This window comes from Leptonotus elevatus, chromosome 6 (assembly GCF_054856555.1).
Source record: "Leptonotus elevatus isolate MCC_2025b chromosome 6, RoL_Lele_1.0, whole genome shotgun sequence".
NCBI classification, from domain to species: domain Eukaryota; kingdom Metazoa; phylum Chordata; class Actinopteri; order Syngnathiformes; family Syngnathidae; genus Leptonotus; species Leptonotus elevatus.
Window position 1 is genome coordinate 17,451,650 of NC_141244.1, and position 26,451 is coordinate 17,478,100.

At 38.8% G+C, this 26,451-nt stretch overlaps 2 protein-coding genes across 4 annotated transcripts; both read left to right on the forward strand.

Annotated features, from left to right (window-relative positions):
• The first annotated feature begins 281 nt into the window (after positions 1-281).
• ecm1b (extracellular matrix protein 1b) lies at positions 282-8,615 on the forward strand. 2 transcript variants are annotated; one of them, XM_086077448.1, is made up of 11 exons: positions 282-554; positions 2,183-2,239; positions 2,601-2,669; positions 2,877-2,918; positions 3,001-3,033; positions 3,911-4,185; positions 4,699-4,904; positions 6,167-6,446; positions 6,852-7,045; positions 7,173-7,260; positions 8,017-8,615. In XM_086077448.1, the coding sequence occupies exons 1-11, from the start codon at positions 482-484 to the stop codon at positions 8,194-8,196; spliced, it is 1,497 nt and encodes a 498-aa protein (XP_085933574.1). In that variant the 5' UTR covers positions 282-481; the 3' UTR covers positions 8,197-8,615. The 2 variants fall into 2 exon arrangements, with proteins under 2 accessions (XP_085933574.1, XP_085933575.1); XM_086077449.1 differs by having other exon boundaries at positions 2,877-2,912.
• Positions 8,616-8,768: 153 nt separating this feature from the next.
• Positions 8,769-26,441, forward strand: pip5k1ab (phosphatidylinositol-4-phosphate 5-kinase, type I, alpha, b). Of its 2 annotated transcripts, none has more exons than XM_086077447.1 (16): positions 8,769-9,147; positions 14,188-14,222; positions 16,392-16,484; positions 16,594-16,724; positions 16,804-16,921; positions 17,056-17,208; positions 17,293-17,592; positions 19,782-20,017; positions 20,101-20,184; positions 20,266-20,314; positions 20,425-20,509; positions 20,618-20,788; positions 20,866-20,995; positions 21,207-21,269; positions 21,359-21,458; positions 22,765-26,441. In XM_086077447.1, exons 1-16 carry the CDS (start codon positions 9,108-9,110, stop codon positions 22,765-22,767), a joined length of 1,791 nt encoding a protein of 596 aa, XP_085933573.1. In that variant the 5' UTR covers positions 8,769-9,107; the 3' UTR covers positions 22,768-26,441. The 2 variants fall into 2 exon arrangements, with proteins under 2 accessions (XP_085933573.1, XP_085933572.1); XM_086077446.1 differs by having other exon boundaries at positions 9,093-9,147; positions 20,869-20,995.
• The last annotated feature ends 10 nt before the right edge of the window (positions 26,442-26,451 follow it).

The following is a 26,451-nucleotide window of genomic DNA, read 5'->3' on the forward strand; positions in this document are numbered from 1 at the left end:
ACGGTAGCCTATTTAGTTTACTTATCAGAAACGAATTACTGGGAGTGAAAACTTAATTAGAGTTTGTCAAAGTGAGTAAATACTGTAATTGAGTAGGAAGGAGTCATGTCAATGCATGTTGCTCACAGATAACAACTTAGTCCACTTACGTACTTTACATGCCAGCAGCCATGTAAGATTTGATCACTTATGGTGAGTCATGTTCAAAAACTTCTGCCCTGAGCCCTCCCACCGTGACCGTCCCTCTCCCTTTTCTCTCCGCCTCATCTCCCCACCACTTAAAAAAAAAACATGCATAAAACGGCTCATGCGGTGCTGGCAGGGAAACGATACGGACGTGACCGCGGAATCTGTGGAACCACAAACCGGGTTTTGAGTGCGCGTGCTGCCCCGCCGAGTGAGCTTCCTGGCCGGCTTGTGTTCTCGCTGCTCCCGCTTGACTCGACTTCACCACCTCCAGGCAGGACGAACATTGGCGAACATGGGTTCGTCTTGGCTTGTGCTCCACGCTGCTGTTGGGTCTCTCTTGGTTCTGCTGGTTTCGGCCGACCATGGTAAATAACTTGTGCTATTAGCTAGTTGCTGCTGTTGTTGTTGTTGTTGTTCAGTGTGTGGTCATGTTTTCTTCCTGGATGATGACCAGACTCCATTTTAGTTAGCCATTGGACCCTTTCTCTTTCAATTTAGTATTCTATTTGTACATGAAGAAGCTTTATTATTACTTTTTTCGTTTTATGTTTATTATATTTATATATATATTTTTTTAAATATGAATATTTGTATTCCTTTCTGTCTACTTATTTGTGTTTACATAGCAAAGCAATTGTAGTTTAAATAAATAAATAATTTACTATACACTATTGTACTATAAATCAGTTTCCCAACCTATTTTGAGCCAAGGTGCTTATTTTACATTACAAAATATTTTACAACTCTCCACCAAACAAAAATGTCATGAAAAGTTCATTGCCATCTAGTGGAATAGTAGCCTACTGTATTTAATTGTTCAACTTCTGACTACACTTCACTAGCATAAACAAAGGTACTTATTTTGAATAAATTAAGACTTTTCAGCCTACTTAAGTGAAAATGGACAATTTACAGCGTCATACCTGACGAAGTATATATAAGTATTTTTAATATGTGCCTAAATATGAAATTAAATTAAATTAAATCTGTCGCAAAGCCATGCATGCTGCAGATACAAATATTGCTTTGGTGCCAAAAGATGTCAGAGAACAATGTTGAAGTGAGGGGAGGAGCTTAATGTAGTCAGGCCATAGCTTTGTCTAATTGAAAAAAATGTGCTTTGCCACCATCTTGTGGAATTTACAGACAATTACAAACGTTTGTTGTGTCGGCGGTAATTTTGCTTTCTTAGAATGATTTGAAATGACATTTATCCGTTCCAGACCCCCCAGAAAATGAAAAAATAAAAGTATTTAGAAAATAAATGTAGCACTGTATTGTAACATAATAAAAGATAACGTAATGCAATGAGCTGGTTTTATAAAGCTTAATTTCTGCACAATGGGACAGGCCGAAAGTGTTGTATGTGTGCCTTTAAGGGGCGTGACATTTGGAGCGCCAATTTGGTCCGATAGCTTGCATGTTATTATCTGGGCATGAGCTGTGACTTGCTAGAAGGTGAGAAAAACTAGAACAACTGGACTTTATGTGGGGTAAATAAGAATCATTAACATGACCTTGAATGTTATTGGTTAATTCTGAACATACCCCCAGTTGTGCAACCACATAATCTGAGTTATTTATTTTACTCCTCAAAAATAAATAGATTTTAGTTGTACAGGTATAGGGTCACAGTAATGGTGGATTTGAAAAAAAAAGAAGGTTTTTCTTTGTCTCATTTTTTATATCACATGTCTAGCATTTAAACAGAGGTGTGTAGACTTTTGTTATTTTGTTATTATAAATGTTCAAATGTCACAGCAATGAGAAATCAGCACTGCCGTAGTATGATTATTTAAAAAATCATTAATTTTTTAATCAACAATGTTGGAATGTCACAGGGTGTTTCGTAAAAGAGTTAAATACTTCCTGGCCGTCTGGCTCCCTGTCATATTTTGACTACAAAACAAAACATTGGCGTTGCATAACTGTCTGACTTTTTGCTCTCTTTCTTGCGCTCTCTCTCTCTGTCTCTGTGATTCCAATTTTCCAGATGAGCGCAACATGGAGCAGCGCGAGATCACCTTTGACCTTGGCGCCATCATGCAAGGTAAGATGCGTGGGTGTGTATTTTACATGCGAGTGCGGAATCTTTGCCAAGACAATTAAGGGACGCAAGGGATTTTTGACGAGCCGACACTTATACTTACCTATTTAGGGCCTTTATTGCACATTTTTTGTTTTTAAGCAGCATGGTGGAGTAGTGGTCAGCACATCTGCCCTTTTTGTATTCTTGTTAGCGTGCTGCTTTCATGAAGAATGGCACGTTTTAGGGATTAGGATTCTCAACTCAAAACTCAAAACCAGAAAATACACTGCTCCAGCTTGCACTTTTATTCATGTATTTCTCAAAGATTCATCAACAAAATATATTTTGCACTTGGCAGATAATAAAAACATTTGTCTTCCAGAGAGCCAATTACCAGAATCATTTGTGATGCAACAAGAGGCAGACTTGTCAGATCTGGTTGATACAAGAGGTACCATTTTGTCTTTTCACCCTTGTCGCCTTTATTTGTCTTTGGTTCCAGTGCATAGTACACGGTCCATTGAAAAGTATGGAGTGGCAATTTTTGTGAATTGCCTGACAAACAAACAACAAAAATATTCATGTAAAAATTGGGCAATATCCAGTTAATGCATTTATTGCATATTTTATTACATATCATGTTATTTTGTATTTATAGACTTTGCTGTGCCAGAAATATTGGACACTCCAAGAGGTAGAGGTGGGATATCAATACTGTACTGTATATTGGATGAAATATTTTAATAATCTTTTTTTTCCCATTAATGCCTTTCTTTTTGCAGGTTCCAGACCAGCATCCTTTTCACCGAGAGGACGTATGTGTTTATTTTCCTCTTTACAGTTTTGATTACAACAGAACCTCTAAGGTCTAACATAGTCTGTTTCAGGACGCGGGTCAATATCTGATTTGTTCCCGTACTTTTAAGAAATGACTAGGAGATAACAAATTTAAGATGGTCCTGGGTCAAATTGTGAACAAGCAATATAATGTTTTTACATTCCTAACAGTCATTGAAATAAAAAAAAAACTAAACAACTAACAAACCTAAAAACACAGCAAACACAATTTATTTTCATTCATTTATCTCATGAAATTGTTGAATTATGTTAAATAATAAAACTGAAAATATTTGTAAAATAAACTTAATTTACACCTGCATTATTTTAACATTTTAATTCAAAAATAATTATACTATAAATAATATCATTAAAAGTTTAAAGTTGTTGTAGAGAATGCTTTAAAGACTGCAAATTGAAATGTTAAGTAATTGAATGACTCAAATTAAAGTAAATAAATAAACTGACTTTCATTTTAATTCATTGTTCATTTGCCTTTATTTTATCGTAAGCCTAAGAAATATCATTTATAACAAATCCAATATTTCTTATTGTAATTTGATTCGTTTGTTGCTTGTGTTAAACAAAAATGCATAGGAAGAAGACCTTGGAAAAAAAAGATAAAATCGCAATTGCAATATTGAGGGGAAGAAAATCGCAATGAGACAATTTTTCAAAATCATTCAGGCTTATTAAAGTGGATTTAATATTAACTGATTTATTGTTAATAATGAAATAATATTAATTTATTAAGTCTCTTATTTTATCTATAAATGGCCAGGCCCACTTGTCAGTTTTAAAAAATCAACTGTGGCTAAAGTCAAAGATAACCTTATTGTGATTCTTCCCCCAAAGGTCGTCCAAGTGTCGGATCCCGCTCCGAGATCCCCATGCTGAACTATCCGGTTCAGTTCCCACTGGGGCGACCCACCTCCGACAATCTCCAAGCCATCTGTCTCCACGGAGACCTTCGCCCTCGCTACCCCGACTCCTACTTCCCACGCTCAGGGTTTGGCCAGCTGCGGCGGAGGGCGAGCGCCGTCAATAATGCAGAGTCGTGGTTGAGCGCGTGCTGCGCAGGGAATCAAACTTCGGGGACGGAGGCCACGCTTTGCTGCGCCACGCAGGCGGTGAGGCTTCACAGCTGTCTTTTTTTTTTTTATGTTCCACTTCGGCAGATCCAAAACAAAGCATGGTTATGAATAGACCAGATATCTTATATCTGCTGTTACCACCGTGGGGTGTTTACTCAACTCTAGATGGGGGGGGGGAAAGGCCATCATTTTAACTTCTGAGTAACCCGACGTACAAGCGCTCTTCTTTTGGCATATTTTTACACAAAAAAAAGAGGAAAAAGCATACTTTACATCGTAGACTTGATGAAACTCGCATGTTTTCAATCAATTTGAAAGGCTTCGTGTTGATAAGCCTATTATCCACCAGCCGCGCAGACACAGCAAACAGGCCTTGGCATGCCCACCGTAGTGAAGCAGCCAGAGGGCAAACAATCTTCCTCTCACCACTGCTTTTAAGGACGTGGTTTTGCAAACAGCGCGGCTGCTTTCCATCACCCAGCTTGTGACCTCAGCTATGCGCACATCCTGACTTTCAATTATATGTTTTACACGACCTCTGCTGTCTAGTGGGAGCTGTCTGTGGAAAACTTCTGTGAGGAGGATTCATCCGTCAAGGATCGACTTTATCACTGCTGCAGGAAGGCCGGCCGCCAGAGGTTCAACTGCTTCCAAAGCGACTCTCCCAATCCGCGCTACGAGCCGACCGAGGCTTTACCGGGGGCCCCGGTTCCCTCTACAGTCGTTTTCAGCTTTGACAAAAACACTTGTCCCAGGTATGGAGCAGGATTATACGTAATGGCTTTGGATTTTTCTATAGTTTTTATTTTGTTTTGACTTTTGTTGTACTGTAAAATACAATAATTTACATTTACCAGTACATAGGAGTATAAAAAAATAATACAATCACTGAATTTCCTCCACAATGTAACTCCATTTGCTTAACATCTAAAAGCAGTTACAAACAGTTATAAATAAATCACTTATAATAAAATTACAAAAAAAAAAGCAAAAAAAAAAAAAGCATATAATAATACTTGATAAGTATGGGAAAATAGCATAGTTTACTTTTTAACATGGATGCAAAAGCATTTACGCTTTATTTGTATGTTTGGAATCTTTATTCATTCCTATTATTCATTCTGGTAGATAGTAAAGGATACCAGCAAATCGGGGGAACCGTATTATACACAAGTAAAGAGAGAGAGAGAGAAAAAGAAAGCTTTTTAAGGGTGAATTTGGGGAGGAGGCCATTTTATGCGCGTAGATGTTATTCACAGCATGTTACCGTATTTTTAGAGCAGGTTTGTTTGTAGTTTTTTCGAAAATGCTCCGTTTTTTGTTTGGTTCTTATTAATTCCCAAACGACTCTTCGACCTTCCTTCTTCTGTACAGCCAAACAGTATTACCGAAATAAATAAAAAATAAAATAAAGAAGAAAGCTCATGTATGAAGTTAATGGACAAAGATGAAAACAAAGGACATTTGTGCTGTTATCATAGTTTGTTTTAGTTAGTTTTGTAAACGTAAAATGTAGTTTCAGTTAGTTGTCATTGTGTTTATTTGTTTTCCTTAACAATTTTTTTTTATAATTTTTGGTTATTTCATTAGTTTTCAGTTAACTATAATAACCTTGATATGGAGAGAAAAAAATCAGCAGAAATATTGTTGATGATGTTGAATGTTGTTGTCAGTCTCAAACCATCATTGTTAACACCAATTTTAAATACTTGCAATTACAACAGTTGTACACCACAAAATTATTAAGACTTTTTGATTACCGGCATACAATATACGGTAATCAAAACTGGATCTTGCTATCTATTGCAAAGACAGAAAATTTGCTACAGTTCTTGTATGTGGTCTGAGCTGTGCAATCATGTATTGTACTGAATGCTACGCCCTAGCCAATACTGTATATAAAAATACATGTAATTAATCCTGTGAAGGATATTGATGGTCTGTTGTCGTTAATTGTCTGCACCTGTATTTCTAATGTAACCAGGATGCTCGAGTCAATTTGTACTGTACTCAACAGCACATCAGTGAGTCAACCAGGCGTCAGGGAAAGCAGAGGACCACAGCAGTCTGGTTCCCAGGAAAGTGAATTCAACTTCCCCCCAGGCCGACCCAGCCTGTATAACGTGGAATCGCTGTGTCGCAACCAGAAACAGCGCCCCCTGTACAGCGTCAAGTGCCTGCCAAGAACCGGCTACGAGTTGCTGGCTCGTCAGGCCAAGATCATTAATCGTATTGAGAAGGGATATAAACAGTGCTGCAAGAGAAACCAGGATGTGCTTGTGTGTGTTGAGCAAAAGGTAGAGCATCAACATTTTAATTTCATTTTGATTTTTATTCTACATTTTCTACCACTTATCATGTTCAGAGTCACTTGTGAACGAGAGTTTTTAGTCACCGGTCAATCACAGGTCACATATAGAAAAACAATTCACACTCACATTTATACATATGGACCATATTTAGGATCCAGTAATGTATATTATTAATCTACATTCATGCTTTTGGACTGTTGGTGGAAATCAGGGGGGGGAAACACATGTAAGCAGCCTAATCACCATAGGAAAGCCCATCTAGCTAAATGACTAATAATGCAAAACTAAAATAAATGATCTAAGAGATAATATTAGATAATAATAGATATTATTATGTAAGATTTTTTTTTTTTACCTCCCAATCATAGTAATAATCAGCTTGTGTTTCAGTGGCACGATGCGCTCGGCAGATTTTGCAGCAAAAAGGGTGGAAAGGTTCACTACGAGTGTTGTTTGGGCAACACGGCCAATGATAGGCTCGACTGTTTCCAGTCCATGTCTCCTGACCCGGATTACAACGCGACGTTGTCCCAGGAAGAACTGTCTCCTCAAATCTGTCAGTCCCGCAAGATCATCAAGAAAGTGTAAGTTCATTTGCTTTCTTCTTTCGCTATGTGGATCTCAGACTACCAAAATACAGTGTTACAGGCTTTTTGGATAGAATGCTATCTTGCCAAGTAGAACCATCCCTGTAATGTGACTGCCTTTCAGGTTGCCTTATGACTTTCATGCCAAGAGCATTTTAAACGAATGCTGCGCCCGGTCACCACAAGACCACACACCTTGCGTTCTTCAAAAGGTGAGTTGTCTCATGATACTATAAATCAATTGCAATAGCTGAAAATGTACTTTAAACAGAGACAATCTAAAAAAATAGAAATAGTTTGACCCCTTCTACATGCATTTAATCGTAGTCAGACTTAATTAAAACACACTTTAAGTATTTTAGAGTCTGTTCTCACTCTCTTGCTCGCACAGTTCTCCAATTAAGAGGCAAATAATACTTGCTTCAAGCGGTTTGTCACTCTCACACATGAAACTAAATAGAATTAAATAGGGAAGGAAACGTAATATCTTGCAACAAAAATTGTTAGCTTAATGCTAACATAATTGGAAATGTCATAGATGAGCTAACAAAAATTAGCATAGACGTTTTGGTCATTATGAGCTTTCAAACTATTATTACATGCATGCAGCAGAAACGTATACCAATTGACATCCATATATTCTCTCTGCTCTGTAGAGTGACTGGCTTTTAGTTGGGCAGCTTCTCTGCCTCTTCTTGCTATTATACGTAATTATCTCTTTCAATAGACCTCAGTGTTGCCTGGCATGTTGGGGTACAAAATGGAACTACACTGAAGGCCTGCTGTTCTAAATTTGGACCAGCCTACTCTTAAAACCCATAAAAGATGATAGCTTAAAAAAACTGTGATGTAGTGGGGCCATGAACTGTGATATAGCTGGGGAACACTATCACTTTTTAAAGGAAAATATATTTTTAATGAATAGGAACCTCCACATTTTTTAAATGTAATCTTATTTTCATATATAGGTTGAGGAAACATCTGTTAGCATGTGTACGTCAAAGAAGCCGTCCCATCCTATCGCCCGCCGCTGTTGCCGCATGGCTCCTCAGGAGCAGCCAAAGTGCGTCACTAACTTTGTCATGGATGCCATCACTAAGGCAACCAAGGTCTCCAACCAGAAGAAGAAGAAAAGATGCCCCCTTTAAAAGTCCACCGTGAAGAATGACGAGCTTGCAGCAGCTGTGACATACGATCACTGAATACGAGTACTTGTCTTGCACAAATGCCACTTTTTAACACGTGGACCAAATTTGTGCTTCATCTACTGCCAGTATTATTTGTATCTTTATATCTAAAGGTCATGAGATCATCTATCCTGAGTGCCTTACTAAAGAAACATATTTTTAAATTGTTTAATGCTTACTTTTTGAACCAGATTGTTGTTTTTGTGTGTCACTGTATGTACCATTATTTTTTTAAAGGCTGCTCTAAATATGTATTTGGATTAATATGCATTTTGTTGTTTCTTTTAAAGCCACAAGATCGATTTTCTTTTGTTTAGATTGGTTTCTTGTCTAGCTTACATCTAAAACAGTTCTAATAAAGTTAGTTTTTTCTAAAATGACTAAGGATTCTGCGTAGAATCTGTTTGTTTCATCAGTTTGCCGGCAATATTTGACGTGTCTTTTGTTGGTCATTTGAACAAAAAACAACATATAAAAAGTCACATTGGACTAATAAAAATATTAAATTGGTCATGACAAGTATAAATTCGTAGCATAAATATGAATAAATGCATGCTGTTTTAATAGGATATTAAAATATAGTGGTTGTAGTCAACAATAGACACCCACATTTACACCTAGTGGCAGTTCAGATTCTTCAATGTGCCTAACATGCATGTTTTGAATGTGGGAGCAAGCCGAGATTCGAACCCAAACCTCGGCTTCGGTCATGTGAGGCAGACGCACTCTCCACTAGTATACCATTATCAACACTTCCACTTTCGTCCACTGTTGGCGCTGTGGTGCCGATGTTGACAATTAAACCCGCAGTGTGCTGGGCTGGCTGAGATGTGAACAGCTTCAACAGAGCACAGTGGAACTAACTAACCATAATGGCGACTGCTGAGGGAACAGCAGACCCGGGATCGACAGGTATCTGGCCAACACTCATTTATACTTGTTACCCATAAACCAACCTCCAAAAGCCACCAGTGTGATATTTTGAAACGATGAGGATCAGTGGGGGGGATGCTGTGCTTTTGCATTTGGCAAGGCTCGGGAGGCTAGGTTGCTAAGCTAGCACCGAGCGGAGCAAATAAATGAACCGGTGTTTAGTTAGTTTGTTAGTAAGTTGTGTTGTTATAGTCAGTAAGTTGGTTGTGGCGAAGCTCAATTTCATCAGAGCTATTTAACTGATCAGTCTTGTTATGCGAAGTGGCAAAAACCACCGGTTCGATTGTTGTATTTTGTTGTCAAACCGGTCATTTCTTTCATGGTGTAACATCGAAAAAGTACATTGAGCGTATAGACTCCTTTGTCATTTAAATGTTTAAAAAAATATGGTTTGTTTGTGTTCCAACCAAACAAAAAAATGGTAAGATGATCGATGTTTTATGTTGCCATGTCACCCTTTCCACCCCTCCTCGTCTTTCTCCTGTTTCATTGCAAGCTTAAATTGAATAAATGTCTTCTTCCATGCGAGCCCCCCCATCTGTTTCATTTTACACATTGTGACATTATGTTTTCATTGGTATTTGAATGTTCACTTCAATGTGAATGCGTTCAAGCGTTCTTTTGATTTTTCTCCCCCCTTTTCTTCTAGAAAAAAACGTATCGGTAAATGACAGTGACATGTTCAAAATAATTTTACTTTGGGGATTTTCCCCTTTCTTTGGCTGGCTTAACACCGGTGCCTTGACTTCGAAGTTTAACTTGTTCCATGACCAATATTGTTTCCAATAAAGTAAAAAAAAAAACTAACTCTTTTTAAAGCGTTTTCATTTTGTTCTCATTTCGTAGAAAAAATGTTTTCAATTTTAGTTTTGGTTATTTCATTTATAATACCTTAAATACGCAAGCAACGACTCGTAACTCGGAAAACCTGTAAATTGGGGCCCTATTTAAGTCAAGGTACCACTGCATTTCTACCAATACTAAAAATAATAATAATAATCTGCAGCATTATTTTGCATCAGCTTCCACAGAAATGTTCTTTACAGATAATGTAAATAAGTGCTTCCCTTCAGAAAAATGTTCCTTTTGTCAAAACACGTGAATACAATCCTTTTAGTAAATTAACATTTTAAATGTTCCTGAATTTAGCAAAATGAAATAAATTCTATCCAACTGCGAACTGTGAGGCACGGTGACCTTTGGGTCAAAATATTTGAGGCTAACTAGCACACAAGAGTTTACAACAGGTCTAAGTCACAACTGTATATACTGCAAAATTTGGCAAGATTTAATCCGCGATTGCTCACAAGGATTAAAGTCACTTGTTATTTTTTGAAAAAAGGTTAATACAGTTGCTAAATACAGATTGCCAAATTGGCAACATTGACTGTGCTTTTGTGAACTAGATGTTTGTCATTTTGTTAGTGTAAGCATTGGCGAGATGCTTTTGAACTAAGGAAGATGCTTAAAAAAAAAATGCCCTGACAAAAAATTTGAAATAAAAACATTGCTCCTTCTGTTTCCCTTTTTGTGTCAAAGAAAATGTATTGTTTCATTCTGTTTGTATGTTCACTTTGGCGTCTCCCGCTAATCTGCTCTGGACAGGCTTCGTTTATTGATGAATTAATGCGAGTCATTGTTTCTTGGCAACAGTACGCACAGGTTGTCATTGGGAAGCTAAAAAGCTTTTTGCCATTTTATATTTCCTGGAACCCCTAGTCCACCGGACTATTTTGTCGCTACATAGCTAGCCACATGGGCAGAATCTGTGAGCACAAATAGTAGCATACGAGAACGATATCTTATGAGCGTGCTGCCAAAGCACAGCGGCTCAGTTTCCAAATCAAGGAAATAACTTATTCTCTCCGTGTAGGCTGAAAATGTTGGGAGAACATGCATGGCCTATATTGCCTTGTAAACGCTGCAGGCTACATGTGACAAGCTGCCAGGAATTGTTTTGTATAGTGAATACCAGATGGTTCATTTATTGTCAAAGGTACTAATTAGGTTAAGTCTTTTACTTTTTCCGGAGTCTGCAGCACCATGTGTGCTATTAGCAATGCAAACGTTGAAACCAGTTCCAACAAACATTATTATCAAATACCACTCGGTTTCCGGGTTGTTGTACATTTAAAATTATTTCTCCCATAAGAAATTATGTCGATTAATTTTTCCCAGCCTCACCGTTGACATCAAGTTTTCATTTACCGTACCGTTAATGTTCTACGAGACATTTCAACATTTCTGTCAGACTTGTATAAAGACAAGTTGAGTACCGTATGAAATAAACCAAAGTAAAGTAAAAGTACTCGCCCAACAGACATGGACGTTTTGGAGACAGAACTAGAGGATGTTTGCTGAGCGATACCAATGCTGGAATTTATTAATTGGAATCCCCCCTCCCCTTAAAATGATCAACTTGGGCAACTATGCTTCTAGGCTAACAATTTCTGTTTCTTTTATCATCACACATTTGTGGTGGTGCGCTTCTATGGTGGCAATTAGGCATCAAAAACTGAAAAGCAAAACAAAGTGCAAGGTAAATCTTGTTTTAAATTGAGCAGAGTAGTACCAAATCATTCGATTTGCTGATTCCATTTTGTAGGCATATTTTTCTAGACAATTCTTACGGAATACCAAAAAGTGTAATTATTATTATTATTTTTCAGTTTCGAAGCATTCTGCCTGCATTCTTTTCTTTTTCTTTTTTTTTAACGATAGAAACTAGAGGGAAAATATCAATCACGGTTTCCCTTTAGCCTGCGAGGATGTTATCAAATATCGTTTTTGAGCCATGTCCTGCTTTCCAGATATTAGGACTCGTTTCTGGAGGAGAGCGCTGCAGCGAGGTACTGGCATGGGCATGTTTCTTGATCCGTGAACAGAAACTGCATGACGAGCGATGCTCTTTTTACGTAACAAAAGGGTTAGCAGCAGAATGGTGCTCGTTGTTTGCCAGTGGAATAAACAGCAGTGTGGCTATGCTAATCACAAGCATATGGACTGCCTTATTAACAGTCCCCTTTGCCTGGAGGACCCTCTCTGTCTGCGAATGCAGCTGCGAGTGTTCCTACAGGTGCACAGTCTTCTGAGAATCTCTTTTTGCATGCATTGACCTGCGGCACTGCTGCATTGAAGTAGCTGTTGCCACTGGTTACAGCCAAGAGGTGCTCTCAGAGTGGGCGAGAAAGTACTCTCGTGCTGGATGCAATGTTTATGTAAGGAAATTACGTTGAATTCTTTGGAATTCCCGACTCACTTCTGCGGTGTACTGTACATTCTGATCTATTCTATACATTCTTAATGTATTTAAATGGGATTTGGATTTTGTACTAATGGTCGACAAATGGACTTTACTACGCCACATCGAAATTTCAAGCTTGGTGAACTGCTGGTGGGGGATCCTTTTTTTTTTTTTCAAACTTTCTAGGCGGCATTACTGAGTACGCTATGGGGCATTGTGTTTGGGACCCCTAACATTTTCACCAGGTTATAGTCTGTTACAAAAATTGGTCCGTTTTCAGGCACTTTGAAGTTCCCCCAAAAGAGTACAGTATTCTTTTGTGAGAAATAATAATAATAATAGACACAGTGTTGCAGACTGTCTGGTGCTTGGGCCATAATTAATATTTATTATTGCTGCTGCTGTTTCCATTTCTAGCTCTCTTGTTGTCTGTGTCACTATATTTCTTCTTTGGCGCCACGGGTGTCCTTCTGTGGTGGCATCACAAAACAACACAACAACAAAACATTTTTGGGTTTAGAAACTTTTAATGGTATTTTTTTGTTTTTACTATATTCAGGGGTTTTCCTGGCTCAAAATGAGGCAGAGGTGGTCTCATCGTAAAATCATCTATTTTACCATCAGGGACTAGAAATGAGAAATTATATAGTACAAAGTTGCCATTAATTTTTTCAAGTTTTTAACTACAATCATTAAAAATTCGCCCACTAGTACATGTTAAATTGTAAATGTAGTTCAGTGTTGTTGTTGTAAAACACTATTATGTTTAGTGTATATACTGTGTTTTTATGACTTAACATTACAACAGTAAAAAAGAAAGAAAGCTGTTTCTTCTTCGGTTGTTGCTTCAGGTCTGTTCAGTGCACTGCTGTTGATATAGCGCCTCTATAATGCAGCAACACTGCAACTGCAGTTAAAATGCGTTACTGCCGAGCGCAAATCAGTGGCTCAGGCTGGAGGTGGCCGCCTCTGAATTTTGTATGCAGGAAAAACCCTGATATTTGTAGTATTTCTAGGATCGCTTTATGTATTACTTTGTACATATGGAAAACTGACTATTGTTTGTACACAAATAATGTAATTAAACCTCAAAAAATATCTATAGCTAGCTACCTTTTTCTCAAACTCTGTCTACACTTTCATCGTTTTCTTATAAGTTGACTAATTTTAATGAATCTCTCCGCCAATGACTTGGCAAGTAGCTTGGCTAACGGTTTCAGGGCGAAAGAACCACTTAAGCGGTGGCTGAAAAACTATCATGCTAAACCCAAACTGTTATAAATTGCGGAATAATGTATAATATTTTCTAAGGCTGTATAGTTATGATAATGGACTGATCATGGCATGGAAAAGGGTGTTGCTGCTGCTGTTGTTTGTCACTAATAATGTGTGCTTGCTGTGGTCATAAAAAAAAAAAAAAGAAGTCCAGTACTAGCGGATAGTACCAACTTCCAGTCTGCAATAGAAGCTGTATTTTTTTTGTTAACGAAGGTGGTAATTGCAGAAAGCACCTCAGAGACATGCCGAATCTGGAGCAGCCAGCTCAGGGGAAAAGTAGTTCCAGTTTGCGCCGAGCTGCTGGTATCAGAAGCAGTTAGTTGGTAAATGTGGCCACATTTAGGTCTGGGCTCATTATTGACCTCATTTGTCATCAACAGCATCCCGTGCTGAAAATAGCTCATTAACCAGCAGGCCTTTAACAGATTTTCCGGAGCACAGAGCAAAGTGAAACTGAGTCGCTCATGTTGTAAATGCAACTTTGATTTGTCTTGCAGGGACCAGCGGCATTTTCAAAGGAGGCCCTTCAGAGGTAAGGGTACACGCTAGACAGAACACCTGCCAGTTAATTTACAGTACTAACACATTGAAACACACAACCATGCACACTTAAAGGGTATTGAGATTTCTAAATAACATATCATATGTTTTTGAAGTGTTGGAGTAAGCCTGGGTGTATCCAAAGTAGTGCAATTGGAGTATTAGCACATTTTACAGCTCCGAGTAAAGTACAGTGGTACCCTTGACTAGAGATTTTGTTCTGTGAGTAAGTTCGTAACAACTTACTCATATATCAAATACATTTTCCTCAATGAAATGAATCCAAATGCTATAACAGCACCCCCAAAAACAATAAATACATAAATAAATGTTAATGACTTAATATTGTATCAAATTATAATGCATAAAAGATAATGTAAAGAAATTAATTAGTTATATAAAATAAACAAATTTAAAATTAATATTTTTTAGGGCTGAGCTTGAGAGTGATGTGGGTGTCAGTGAATGTAAGTGAGCAGTTGGCTGGCTGGTTAGCCAGCCTGTGTGTTGAGTGATTTTGCTGCAGCTCATGAATACAAGGGCTTATCACATTTGTTTTGGCACAGTTAGTTGAATAAAGATTGAAAGTGCTAAGCACTAACTGGTGATGGTTGGCGATAGGAAATTAACTAACATCAATACGTCCTCCCTGTGTTGACAATAATAGATGTGCTGTTGTGGTACACTTAATATTCCTTGTTAGGTGTGAAATGATCGGCAAGAGATGTACTGTCCAGTGTTGAAGCAATCCGTTGTCTAAATCAGTCATACGAGAATGCTCAGTTGTTGAGGAAACCACCTCACTCATTTGACCTGCCCTCAAATTCTCTTGAAAATCAGCTCATTGTACGTCACAGACACATGTTACATTACTGTATGGTTACTTCATTTATTTTTTTGCAACGTGATATTAATCTGACAGAAACTGACTGCGCCCAGCCACTAGCAGCACGCACTATTTTTACAGCTGTGAAATCTGATCCTGGGTGAATAAGGTCAATAAAGCAAAAGTATTTCTCGATAGCCAGTAGAGGAACACATGAATAGTTTACATTCCCCATTTTGTTGTGTTCATGCGTTCATGCAAATGGTTATTGTGACTCATCAGTCATCAGATAATGATTAGTATAGAGAGTCATTCTCAATCATATCAAGAATCTAATTGTTTCCTGTTTTACTGGTCTGGTCGAGGGTATGAGCTAGCGCAACGCATACCAGTCAAAACCAGCTGATGCAGCACTTGGCACGTCGACACTATGTGGTGAATTAAAAAGTAGTGGTCTCAGTGTTCAGTGGTTGACATGCAACCCTATGTGCTAGATAACATTTCATTTGGAAATGGAGGGACAGCATGTACATTGATTGAGTCCTGGAAAGTTTTTTTTCTTCTTTTTTTCTTTTTCAAAAGTTTCACTGGAATAACACTTTTAAGCAATTCTATTATATTTGTAGCATACTTTATAAACAACTGCAGCAGAAACAAAGTGCTGTAAATCAATACAAATTGAACATACAAAATGACAATTGAACGTAGTAAGAATGTAGGGTCTTGTAGATATTTAATAACTTGGATGCCATGTTATATTAACTCCAAAATAAGAGTAAAAATAACTATAAAACTTCTTGAAAATACCACAGCGTATGAAATAAGACTATGGCAGGACAACTGAAGCAATACTACCAGTATATTAAGCCATCGCGTTTTCCTCTTTATTTGGCAAACTCGCAGTGCAGCCGCTTCAATTGTTGCCAAAGTGGAATTTGTAATCAATTTTGCAAAACATAGTTTGCAGTTACATAGCATAGTGTTGTCATTCCTATTTGTTTACTTTAAAGTACCATAGTTTATCTTCATATGACTAACATGACTCCTACTCCATCTGCCCAGAAGGTATGTATCAGAAAAGTGGTATTGGTGTCTTGGCCTTGGTACATTTTATTCAGGTCAGAGTACAGTGTAGTATTGACACAAGTCCTACATTTTTTTTACTCAGCAACTCGTTACAGAGCATTGTTATCTTTTGTAAAAGCATCCCATGTATTGATTTATTCGGTTTGTATTGGTGGATCACGGTAGACTGAACCAAAAAACAGATATTACACACACACATCTTGCTTTTACCAACCACTATTTGACAGCCATTTCTCTCCATCTTTTCAGATGCCCGGCTCCTCAGGCACCACTCAGAGTATGAAGAAGACCATCGGCCACCGGGGCGTTGAGACCACCACCGGAGAGACCACCTACAAAAAGGTTAGAGCTGGGTTGGGTCAATGACACTGTTTGATTGACAGCAGCAACAATGTAGGGGTTTGTGATAATTTGTTGTTTCTACCATCTCTTCCTCTCTTGACTGGCGCAGACAACTTCCTCTGCCCTCAAAGGTGCCATTCAGTTGGGCATTACTCACACGGTGGGCAGCTTGAGTCAGAAGGCCGAGAGGGATGTACTCATGCAGGATTTTGTGGTCGTTGAAAGTATCTTTTTCCCCAGGTTGGTAACACATATGAGGTTGTGCATCACATTATTTTATGTTGCCTCACAGTATTTTTGTTTATCTCGTTCATTCCAGTGAAGGCAGTAATCTGACTCCAGCTCATCACTATAGCGATTTCCGTTTTAAGACCTACGCTCCCATCGCCTTCCGTTATTTCCGAGAGCTGTTTGGCATTCGGCCAGATGACTACCTGGTTAGTGCTTGAGGCATTTCTCAAAATATTCAGAAACGCGGATGTTGCAGTCAAGCACCCCCCCCCCACCCCCCAAGACATGTGATGAATCTCTTCTGACTAGATACTAATGGAGATTTCACTTTTTCTTCCAGTATTCTCTGTGTAATGATTCACTGATTGAGCTCTCTAACCCTGGAGCCAGCGGATCGCTCTTCTACGTCTCCAGTGATGACGAGTTCATCATTAAAACTGTTCAGCACAAAGAGGCAGAGTTCCTCCAGAAGCTTCTTCCTGGATACTTCATGGTGAGCGTGAAGCAGTTTTAGTCATTAAGTAACTTATGGCTTTAATTAAAATTCTCTTCCTCACGCAACTTGTTTTCTTTCTAGAACATAAACCAAAACAAGCGCACACTGCTGCCCAAGTTCTACGGACTCTACTGCGTCCAGGCTGGCGGCAAGAATATTCGCATAGTTGTTATGAACAATCTACTACCCCGGATAATCCCCATGCACCTCAAATACGACATGAAAGGATCGACTTATAAGAGGCGGGTGTCGCCTAAGGAGAGAGAGAAGGCCGTTCCCACGTACAAAGACCTCGACTTTATCCAGGATTTGCCCGATGGCCTGCAGCTGGAAGCAGACAATTACAACGCTCTTAGAAAGACAATACAGAGAGACTGCCTGGTGAGTCACAGAATGGTGGGCTTTGGCTTTTATTTAGTGATGATACAGTGAAAAATCGCTGCCTGGATTGAACTGCATTCAATTTCCCCAAAATATACACCAGCATCAAATACAAACAAATATTTCTTTATCCAGTAACTTGGACATTGCTTATGAAACTGCTTTACTACACTTTATTAGGAATGGATGAATTCAATTTTTTTTTATAATGTACTGTAATGTAGATGTTTGACAATTTTCCCAACAACAAATACAGCAGGTAACTCAACTTGTTTACGTTCACTATTTACAAATTCATGTTGTTGTTGTTTTTCTGTGGAACAGCTCTTGTGCCATAAGATGGTGCCAACGTCCTGACTAAAAGGAATATAATAGCACTGGCGCTAATAGTTGTCAAAGAATTATGCAGAGAGAGACAGATATTTTTTGTCAGGAAATAGCTTGAATTGCTATTCTTCACGTTAATGAGCGAGTCCTAGATGAACTCAAATCGGTTACTTTTTTGTACTTTTCCCGAAAAATGCTCTATCTATCGTACAACCAATGAAAAATCCAATGTGGTCAAAATATTAAATGGTAAATGCCAAATTCAAAGCCATATTCACTTGTGTCATTCAAACATAGCATACACTAGCCGGTTGACACAACTTTCAACCCACGGAAAGGTTTTTCTTTTCAGTTTAAAATAATGTACTTAAACCCAGAGAATCCCGCGCCGTACCCTGGCCAATGACAGAACCCAGTATGTTTTTTTTCTCCTTTGGTCCCATTTTAAATCCATCACCATTGCGTTGTACTACCTTTGTCCTAGCTAGCGCTAAGCTACACGTAGTTCATCTCTCAGGTCCAGCCAGCGTCCTAGGGTTGCAAACTCCCTTTTGTTTGTTGCTAGGACGGCGTTAGCCGGCACCTTGTATGGTGTCATAATGGACGTTGGCATATATTGTTCTTCTCACTGTGGTAATAAACAAGCCACCCATTTGACAGTAGTAATAATTAAGAGAGACCTAGCCCTCAACAATACTAATGGTATGTTAGTAAAATTCATTAACATGAATATCAATGATTTGCGCTGCGTTCATTTATTTTGTTTCGTGTCCTATGTAAATTCTCCCACGTTTTCGCCATCCTGCTTCAGCAACTCAGTGTTTCCCACACCATGTTAATACTTGGGCGGGCCACCCAAGTAAACTGGCCACCTTCCAAGTAGATTTCAAGAACATTTTATACAGATATATTAAAAAAAATAATAATAATGATAAACCATTAGTTCGCCGTCACTCACTTGTGGATCATGAAGTTAGAGGAGACGCAAGTAGCAGGACTGAGAACACCCCTGTCGCCTTCCATTTTTGCATTGAATATAATTCACTCGAGTCGAAAGTGGAAAGCTTATCACTCAAGCGCTTAAGGGGTAACTTGTTCGTGAGCAAAACTAAAGACTAATCCTATGCTTACTTTGAGGAGTGCTACCTCTTTTCAAAGTATGGAAGTGCCTGGAGGCGTCTTACATGTACTAGTAACTAATCTTACATTGGGGAAGAGCCATAGAAAGAATGATGACCGGTAAGTATTAGATTTATGTGCCGAGTCACCATGACTTTTCCTGTTGCAGTCTTACTAGTTGATGCATGAAGAAAGATCACATCAACAACACTCATGTGATTGTCTCAGGTAACCTGACCATCCACTCTGTAGCAGCCTTGTTTGATTGTTAAATGCCAGGAGGCTCTCACGTCCATGGCAGCTGTGTCTATGTAAAAAAATATATATTATAGAGCCGTGGTTTCTTGTATGCTTAACAATTTTTTAGCTAAAATATTCAAAATGATGTGATGTCAAATTTATGAGATTATATATTATTAAAGAGGCAGATTTCGCAATACAGTGAGGGAGGGGAATATGGGCTGTGACTGAATGTGTATGGAAAAACAAAACACTAATAACTGATGCCCAAACTTCACTAAAAGAGTTTAAAAAAAAAAGGAAGTTGTTCACTAAAACAGGTTAACAAACAATTGTTTTGAACAATTATTCTCATTTTGGTGGAGGAAGATGTGACGCAATGGAATTTTGCACAAGCACACACAGACATTCTAATGTTGCTGGAGTGTGTTAACTTTTCAAATACAGGTTCCTGATTTTAAAATGCCGACCATTTAAAGTTTGTTTTTGTATACATTATAAAGCTCTTGCAGAGTTTCAAGATCATGGATTACAGTCTGCTGATGGGCATTCACAACATGGACCCGGCCAACCGGGAGCGGGAGCGGGCCGGTGGCTATTCCGGGGACAGTGGGGGGTCGGAGGGAGCGGTGACACCGGATCAGCGGCGGCCTCAAGCCCAGAAAAGTCTTTACTGTACAGCCATGGAGTCCATCCAGGGGGAGGCTCGGGGAAAGGGTGCTTTTGATTCCGAAGACCAGTGAGTTTCATTGCTGAACCTCAAAATGTGCTTGGTTGGTAATCTGCAACCTCTGAATCATCTCTTGTATTTTGGCATTGCAGCATGGGAGGCATTCCAGCTCGTAATGGAAAAGGAGAGCGGTTACTCATCTACATCGGAATCATAGACATCCTCCAGTCCTACAGGTATCTGACTCAAGAGAAAATCTCCCATGTGTGCTATTTTTATGACTATTTCAGTAACATTTTCTTCATCCTACCCTTTAGATTTGTTAAAAGGTTGGAACACTCCTGGAAGGCATTGGTGCATGATGGGGTAAGATCCTGTACAGTAGGAATAAATTACAATGCACTAGATAATCTGTAGAATAATTGTTTCTAGAAATATTCTATAGCTGCAGCCCTATTGTTGTTGTTCTGTTATAGGACACGGTGTCAGTTCACAGACCTGGTTTCTATGCTGAACGCTTCCAGCAGTTTATGTGCAACACAGTGTTCAAGAAAATACCATGTAAGTGCACATTTGTGTTTTATTTTTAAAGTTACTTAAAATATCATAGTGATTGATTAGCACAGGAAATGCACTGTTCTTCAATAGTACATCCTCTGTCCTCCATAGTAAAGCCTTCCCCATCTAAAAAGAGCCGTGGTGGAGGTCAAGGGGGTCTTCGCAGGGCTCCCACTCTGGGAGCTCCCACCCCTCTCTCTCACGGAACGGGGCAGTCAGCCATGGACCCCAGACTGGTTTACCACTCCCATTTTAAAAGCACAGAGTCAGAAGCAGACAGCGGTAAGAACTGAAGCGACGAGAGACGTTCAAGTTGGCATTTATAGTGATTGCGTTTCCTAATTTAGATTTTGTTTTAGTAGTTCAGCCAGGCAGACCGGATCTGGTTCCCAGGACCCCGCCACTGCATGACAACCCTGCTGACTGCGAGGCCAATCTCTCCACATCGTCTGTAGGCAGTCTAGAACTTGGTTCCTCGCCCCTTCTAAGGTAAAGAACCACCAAAGTAATTGCTTATTCCTTCTAATAAAATGATTCCCAACCACTGTGCTAATGTGTGGCTCATCTTATCAATGCAAGCGACATATTTGCATGGATCAAATAATCTGTGTATACCTGTTACCATTCATATAACAGAATTATTTTAAGTTGGCATTATTGATATATTGTATATATTTTTGTATCTCGCTCTGATGTATAGGTCTGTTGGGGTGGAGGTGCACAAATCACCTCACACAGACAATGACCAGGGTGGTTTTCACAGGTAGCGACACACGCAGGCAAAAAAATAATAATGAACATGCATTTATTTTGTTTACATGGTTTCTTGAGTTTGACTTGTTTCTGTTCCAGCTTCGAGCTTGAGGCCAGCGGAGACTATTCAGGCCACTTGTCCGGAACTGAAGACGTAGTTTCATTATCTGACATCATCCCCGAGACCAACATCAATTTTGTAAGTCCGACCATTATCCTCCTAAAAGTCTGACATTTTACAGGGTCTTCCAACAGGTTGACAACATTTCACAGTGTAATATGTCTTGCCATGTATGATTGTAAATTGTTAAATCGGTTGCAATATCTCAATTTATTTCTGGGTGTTGTTGGAATTTATTATTTTTTTTACATTTTTTATTTACATTACAGTGCATATTTGCAGCTTGGCATTTGCGAATTTGTGCGGAAAATCCGCTATTTGCTGTAAAAAGTAAAAACTCAACCAATTCTATGTCGAAATGAGGGGTGGAGCTTCAGTTGGTCAGGCCACAGCCTTGTCTCATAGGGAAAAAAAAGTACTTGGATGACATTTTTGTAGCAACTAGGTAACTACAAACCTTTTTGGTTGTCAATTCGTCGCAGATTTTGCCATTCGGGGCGTGGCCTTGTCCCTATCATCCGCAATTAGCTGGGGAACACCATTCTCACAAAGTTAGGGATACAGTATTGGGCTTTGGGGTGACATTTCTGGCTGAACCTAAAATGCACTACAACCAGGTGAACTAAATTTGACTTTCTTTAAACTTTTGACAGCCAACTGTTCAAATTTCCAGTATATTTTACATGTTTGATCAATACATTCCCTAGGATATCCACATCTGTGACTTCAAGACTATATTTTTGTTGCAACCTGGTGATGACATTCTGTGTCTCACTCAAGTTTGGTGGCTACTTAGGGGGGGGTCATCCTGTTTGATGTGAAATACAGGAGTGACACAACATGTGGGGTTGTTTTGCTACTGGAGGGGCTAGCGCACTTCACAAAACACCGGTAGATGGCATCATGAGGAAGGAACATTATGTGGAAATCCTGAAGCAACGTCTCAGGACATCAGCCAGGAAGTGGACATTTGAGCCACCTAGGGGTCGTCTAAATGGACAGTGACCCAAATCATATTGCCAAAGTGGCTTAAGGATAACAAAGTGGCCATCACAAAACCCTGATCTTGATCCCATTGAAAATTCATAGACATGATAAAGCATGGGCGTGCAATGAGGCCTGCAAACTAGTCTTCGTTAGACCAGTTTTGTCAGGAACAATGGGGTCAGTGTTCCTGCTAACGATGGTGAGAATCTTGTGGAAGGATAGGCAAACATTTGACACAAGTCATACAGTTTAACATCTATGGTAACAAATGCTAATGGGTTGTACCACTTTGTTATTATATAGAGTGTATTGTAAACTTCTGGTTTCAGCTGTATATGAATTTTCACCTAATGCCACATTTCCTCTTCTCTCTTTTTTTTTTTTTTTATCCTCACAGTAAACATTTAATTAATGTGCCATCTGAAGAAGAGACGTGCCTGGAAGAAGCGATGTGGGCAGAGTGAAGGATGAAGACAGCGAAAGCAGCCCATCCAAGTCGGAACCCCTGCACCCATTTCCCCAGCGCAGACATTTGAAACACACAAACCAGGATTGCTGGAGGAAGCTGTCTAATGGAGGAAACGCAGAGATGGGGCTCCACACGGTTGTGCGTGTGCGTGTATGTACTTTTTTCCCAGCCATCAACACTGTCACACATCCCAAATCGCCAGGAATGAGGGTTATGACCACAATTATTTCCTTGTATTGTAGAATTAGATTTTTCTTTTCCCCTGTCTGAGGATGGTGAGAGTAGTGAAATGGTGATGAGTCCCTTTTTGAAGCATAGCGTGGAGTGTGTGTGGGCACAGACGGGAGCAGTGCATACTGAGTCTGAGTGGGATCCGAGTTGTGTGGCGCCATTTATTTTAGTCTTCCTGTTAGAGCACATCGACTTCCACTAGGTACCTTCCCCGCAGGCACGCTCACTGTGAGCTGCCCCGTATTTTTAACGAATAAGAGGCTTCCCGTCAATACTTGCTGCTGTCCCACTGCAATCACGTCGTCTTAAAATCGTGGAGCATTTTGTTTAAATAGCAGAGGGATGGCTTGAACCAGTGCTAGACGATCACGTTTTTCACACTAATGAATTGTGCTGGAAGTCGTTGCGGTGCTGCTGAATGTATACGTTCCCCTCTCCACTTCATAGAATGTGTCTTAGTAAAGTGGAAGAATGCGTTGAACGTCTCCCTCTCTCATACGACCATGTGTGCTAAACATTTTTATCTGGATAGCGAGTGCAGTTGGCAGGCAGTACATGCTCGTCAATGAAGTATTAGGCCGACGACGACAACAGTTTTCAGATGTGGTCATTTTGTCCGTCGTATCTGTGCCTTTTTTTTTTTTACGCATTTTTTGTCCCATCATCTGCCATGTGATGCACAACTGACCTTTTAACAGTGAACACAAACTTGCCTTATCACTACAGCGGAAACCATCCGGCTACCATTCATGTGTCATTTGTCTACATTTTGAAATGTATTTTCATGCAAACAGTACAATCCTGCTTTTTTTTGGGGTAGTATCATGGCCACACTGAAAAAAAATAAAATTTACCAGAAAAAAGGTTTGAAGTCAGGAGAACAAAGTCGTCATTTTAACGACTGTGGATTCATCGGAATCCAGGTAATCCGCAAAAATTGAAACAAGGCATCTGGACTCTTGTCTAATTATTGATTTTACACATTCAAATATTGCTGATTGTTCCAAGAAAAGTATAATTGCTTCACTATTTTAACAAATGAATGTCAAAAATTCCCTGCAGACCTGAATGCAACAGACTAAGACCAGGAGCCACTATCTCTCTATTGACTTATTTTCCTGTTAAACTCTGTATTAACTTTTTTTTTTGTTTGTTTGTTTTTTTGAAGCTGATCAAATAAATCAATCAACAACAAACAAACAAAAAGCCTAATATATCGCTGGCGTCGGGCCAGAGCCTCCTATGTCACAATTTGGTAAATTTCACATTTTTTTCAAAAATCTATACTATTGGTCAATCCACGTGTGCGTTTTATTTTTTATTTTTTATAAATTGACCAATCTAAAGTGTTGAAAATGGCTTGCTCTCTTTCACGTGTTGTTAATGGTTGAACAAACATGCCTTTTTGGGGCTCACTTGAAAAGTGATGATTTTGGAGGTAAGAGGACTCTGCCCGATGCCAGTGAATTAATTGGGCATTACGTATTGTTAGTAGTTTTTAAAAATTCTGGAAAATGCCATCAAATGTATTGCAATATGGTTTGTTTGAATCATGTATACATTAATTCCATCTTTTTTCCTTATAAAAAATTGCCACTTTATTTAAAAGTGGCAACGTCATTCTTGTGAAATTACGATGGCATCATGAAATACAGCAACTTTTTTGGTCAAATTTGGTAAAATCACAACTTTATCATTAAATGACAGCTTTATTACGACTGAATCATATAAAGTTATGACTATTTTTTGTCAGATTGCAAGTTGGCGTGTCAAAATTGAAGTCACACTTGTATGAGGAAAAACGATTTTTTGTAAAATGCACCTATCAATGAGAACTTCATTCTCATGAAATTGACTATTGTGAATTTGAAGTTTTGCATCCATAAAATTGTAAGTTTCTTTTTTTACTTATGAGGAAAAAGGACTATGTAAAATTGCAACTATCATAAAATGGCAAATTCATTCTCATGAAATTATAACTGTTGTAAAATGTACTTTTTATTATTAGAAATGTCTGTTGTTGATCATTTCTGCTGGTTACAGAAATGACAACCCTGCCTGAATCCACTCCTGGACCAAAAATTGTTAACTCTGTGTATAACTATTTTATTTTATTTTATTGTATGTAGTATTCATAAAAACATCAGCTTTTTTTTGCCTTTATGATTTTTGGTGTTTGTGTTGTTTAAAACCACACATTCATGCGACAGACAGGGTCACTTCACTCCCGCATGACTTCTTACACCAGTGAAAGATTTCTCGTTCAGTCACTATTTAGCAAGTGACTTGAGCAAGACATCTCATCTACTGTCATCTCAGCCACATGTGGTCTATGCAGCAGAAAGGGAGACGGGGTGATGATTATAGACTGAAAAAAAAGTGTTGTTTAAGTGTTTTCGAAGCCAGTCAGTGCACCAAAGAGAGGAGCGGATAGTTTTGTAGACGTTCAGGATCCACTTGTTTATGGTAATAACACTGGTTTGACCTGTGTTTAAGGATTTTGAAACTTAAGTTGTTATTTTATGGTGTGTGTTTTGGTTTTTTTGCTAAATAGCTTAATGTCTGGTAAGCTATATCTGACATATATCCAGTTAGTGTAGAGACTGGAGATATTTAGATCATCACCACATTCCTGTGACATTCTAGTATAATTATGTTTGTGGTAGCGTGTAGATCCGTCTTTTAAGTAACTTTGGTCTAGTTGAGATTTCTGTGGTGTTAAAGCAAAAATGGAAAATATCCATTTCAAGTTTGCGAAGCGCATAGATTCCATTTTGCTGCGTTGTATTTTGACGGGCGGTGCTGTGTAATGGCTGGATGCAATCTCTCTGCATGACATTGCTGCACAAGTGAAATATCCTCCTCTGGTGCTTTAATGTGGCGAACACTACATTTTGTTCAGCGTGAATGCAATATGAACCACAATCCGCCACCGCTCACTATACAGAGAAGTATATTTATTTAAAGACTTGGCTTGAAATGAAAGAAGTTGTGTGATTGTACTGTCCAGAAGGATTTCTCAATCTCTTTAGCTATTATATATGAAGATGGAGTATGTGACAACTTCACTTTTTCTATTTACGATTGTGATACAATAGAATTATATTCTCTCCATAACAGATCTGAGTTGTTAATCTCCCGTGCTTTTTTTCTTTATGAATGTTTCACATGAGCCAATAATGCTGGTTGTCCAACATGCTTCAATGACTATATTTCTACAAAATGTGTGTACAAACATGTGTATAATGTATATAGAACTCACTGAAATGCCTTCTCATGCAATATGTGCTGCCTGTTCCTCCTGCCATGTTTAAGTTATGTGGTGGTGACGTTTTCATGCATTCAAAGAATTAAACTCGAGTTTTGTAAATCTTTTTTTGGCCC

What these genes read in the sequence shown, in the direction of transcription:
- ecm1b (XM_086077448.1), top strand. Translation starts at nt 482, where the DNA reads ATGGGTTCGTCTTGGCTTGTGCTCCACGCTGCTGTTGGGTCTCTCTTG. An exon ending in TTTGCTGCGCCACGCAGGCG is followed by an intron (nt 4,186 to 4,698) that starts GTGAGGCTTCAC and finishes TCTGCTGTCTAG; the next exon opens with TGGGAGCTGTCTGTGGAAAA. An exon ending in CGCAAGATCATCAAGAAAGT is followed by an intron (nt 7,046 to 7,172) that starts GTAAGTTCATTT and finishes ACTGCCTTTCAG; the next exon opens with GTTGCCTTATGACTTTCATG.
- pip5k1ab (XM_086077447.1), top strand. Translation starts at nt 9,108, where the DNA reads ATGGCGACTGCTGAGGGAACAGCAGACCCGGGATCGACAG. An exon ending in GAAAGTATCTTTTTCCCCAG is followed by an intron (nt 16,725 to 16,803) that starts GTTGGTAACACA and finishes CGTTCATTCCAG; the next exon opens with TGAAGGCAGTAATCTGACTC. An exon ending in GGTTCCTCGCCCCTTCTAAG is followed by an intron (nt 20,996 to 21,206) that starts GTAAAGAACCAC and finishes TCTGATGTATAG; the next exon opens with GTCTGTTGGGGTGGAGGTGC.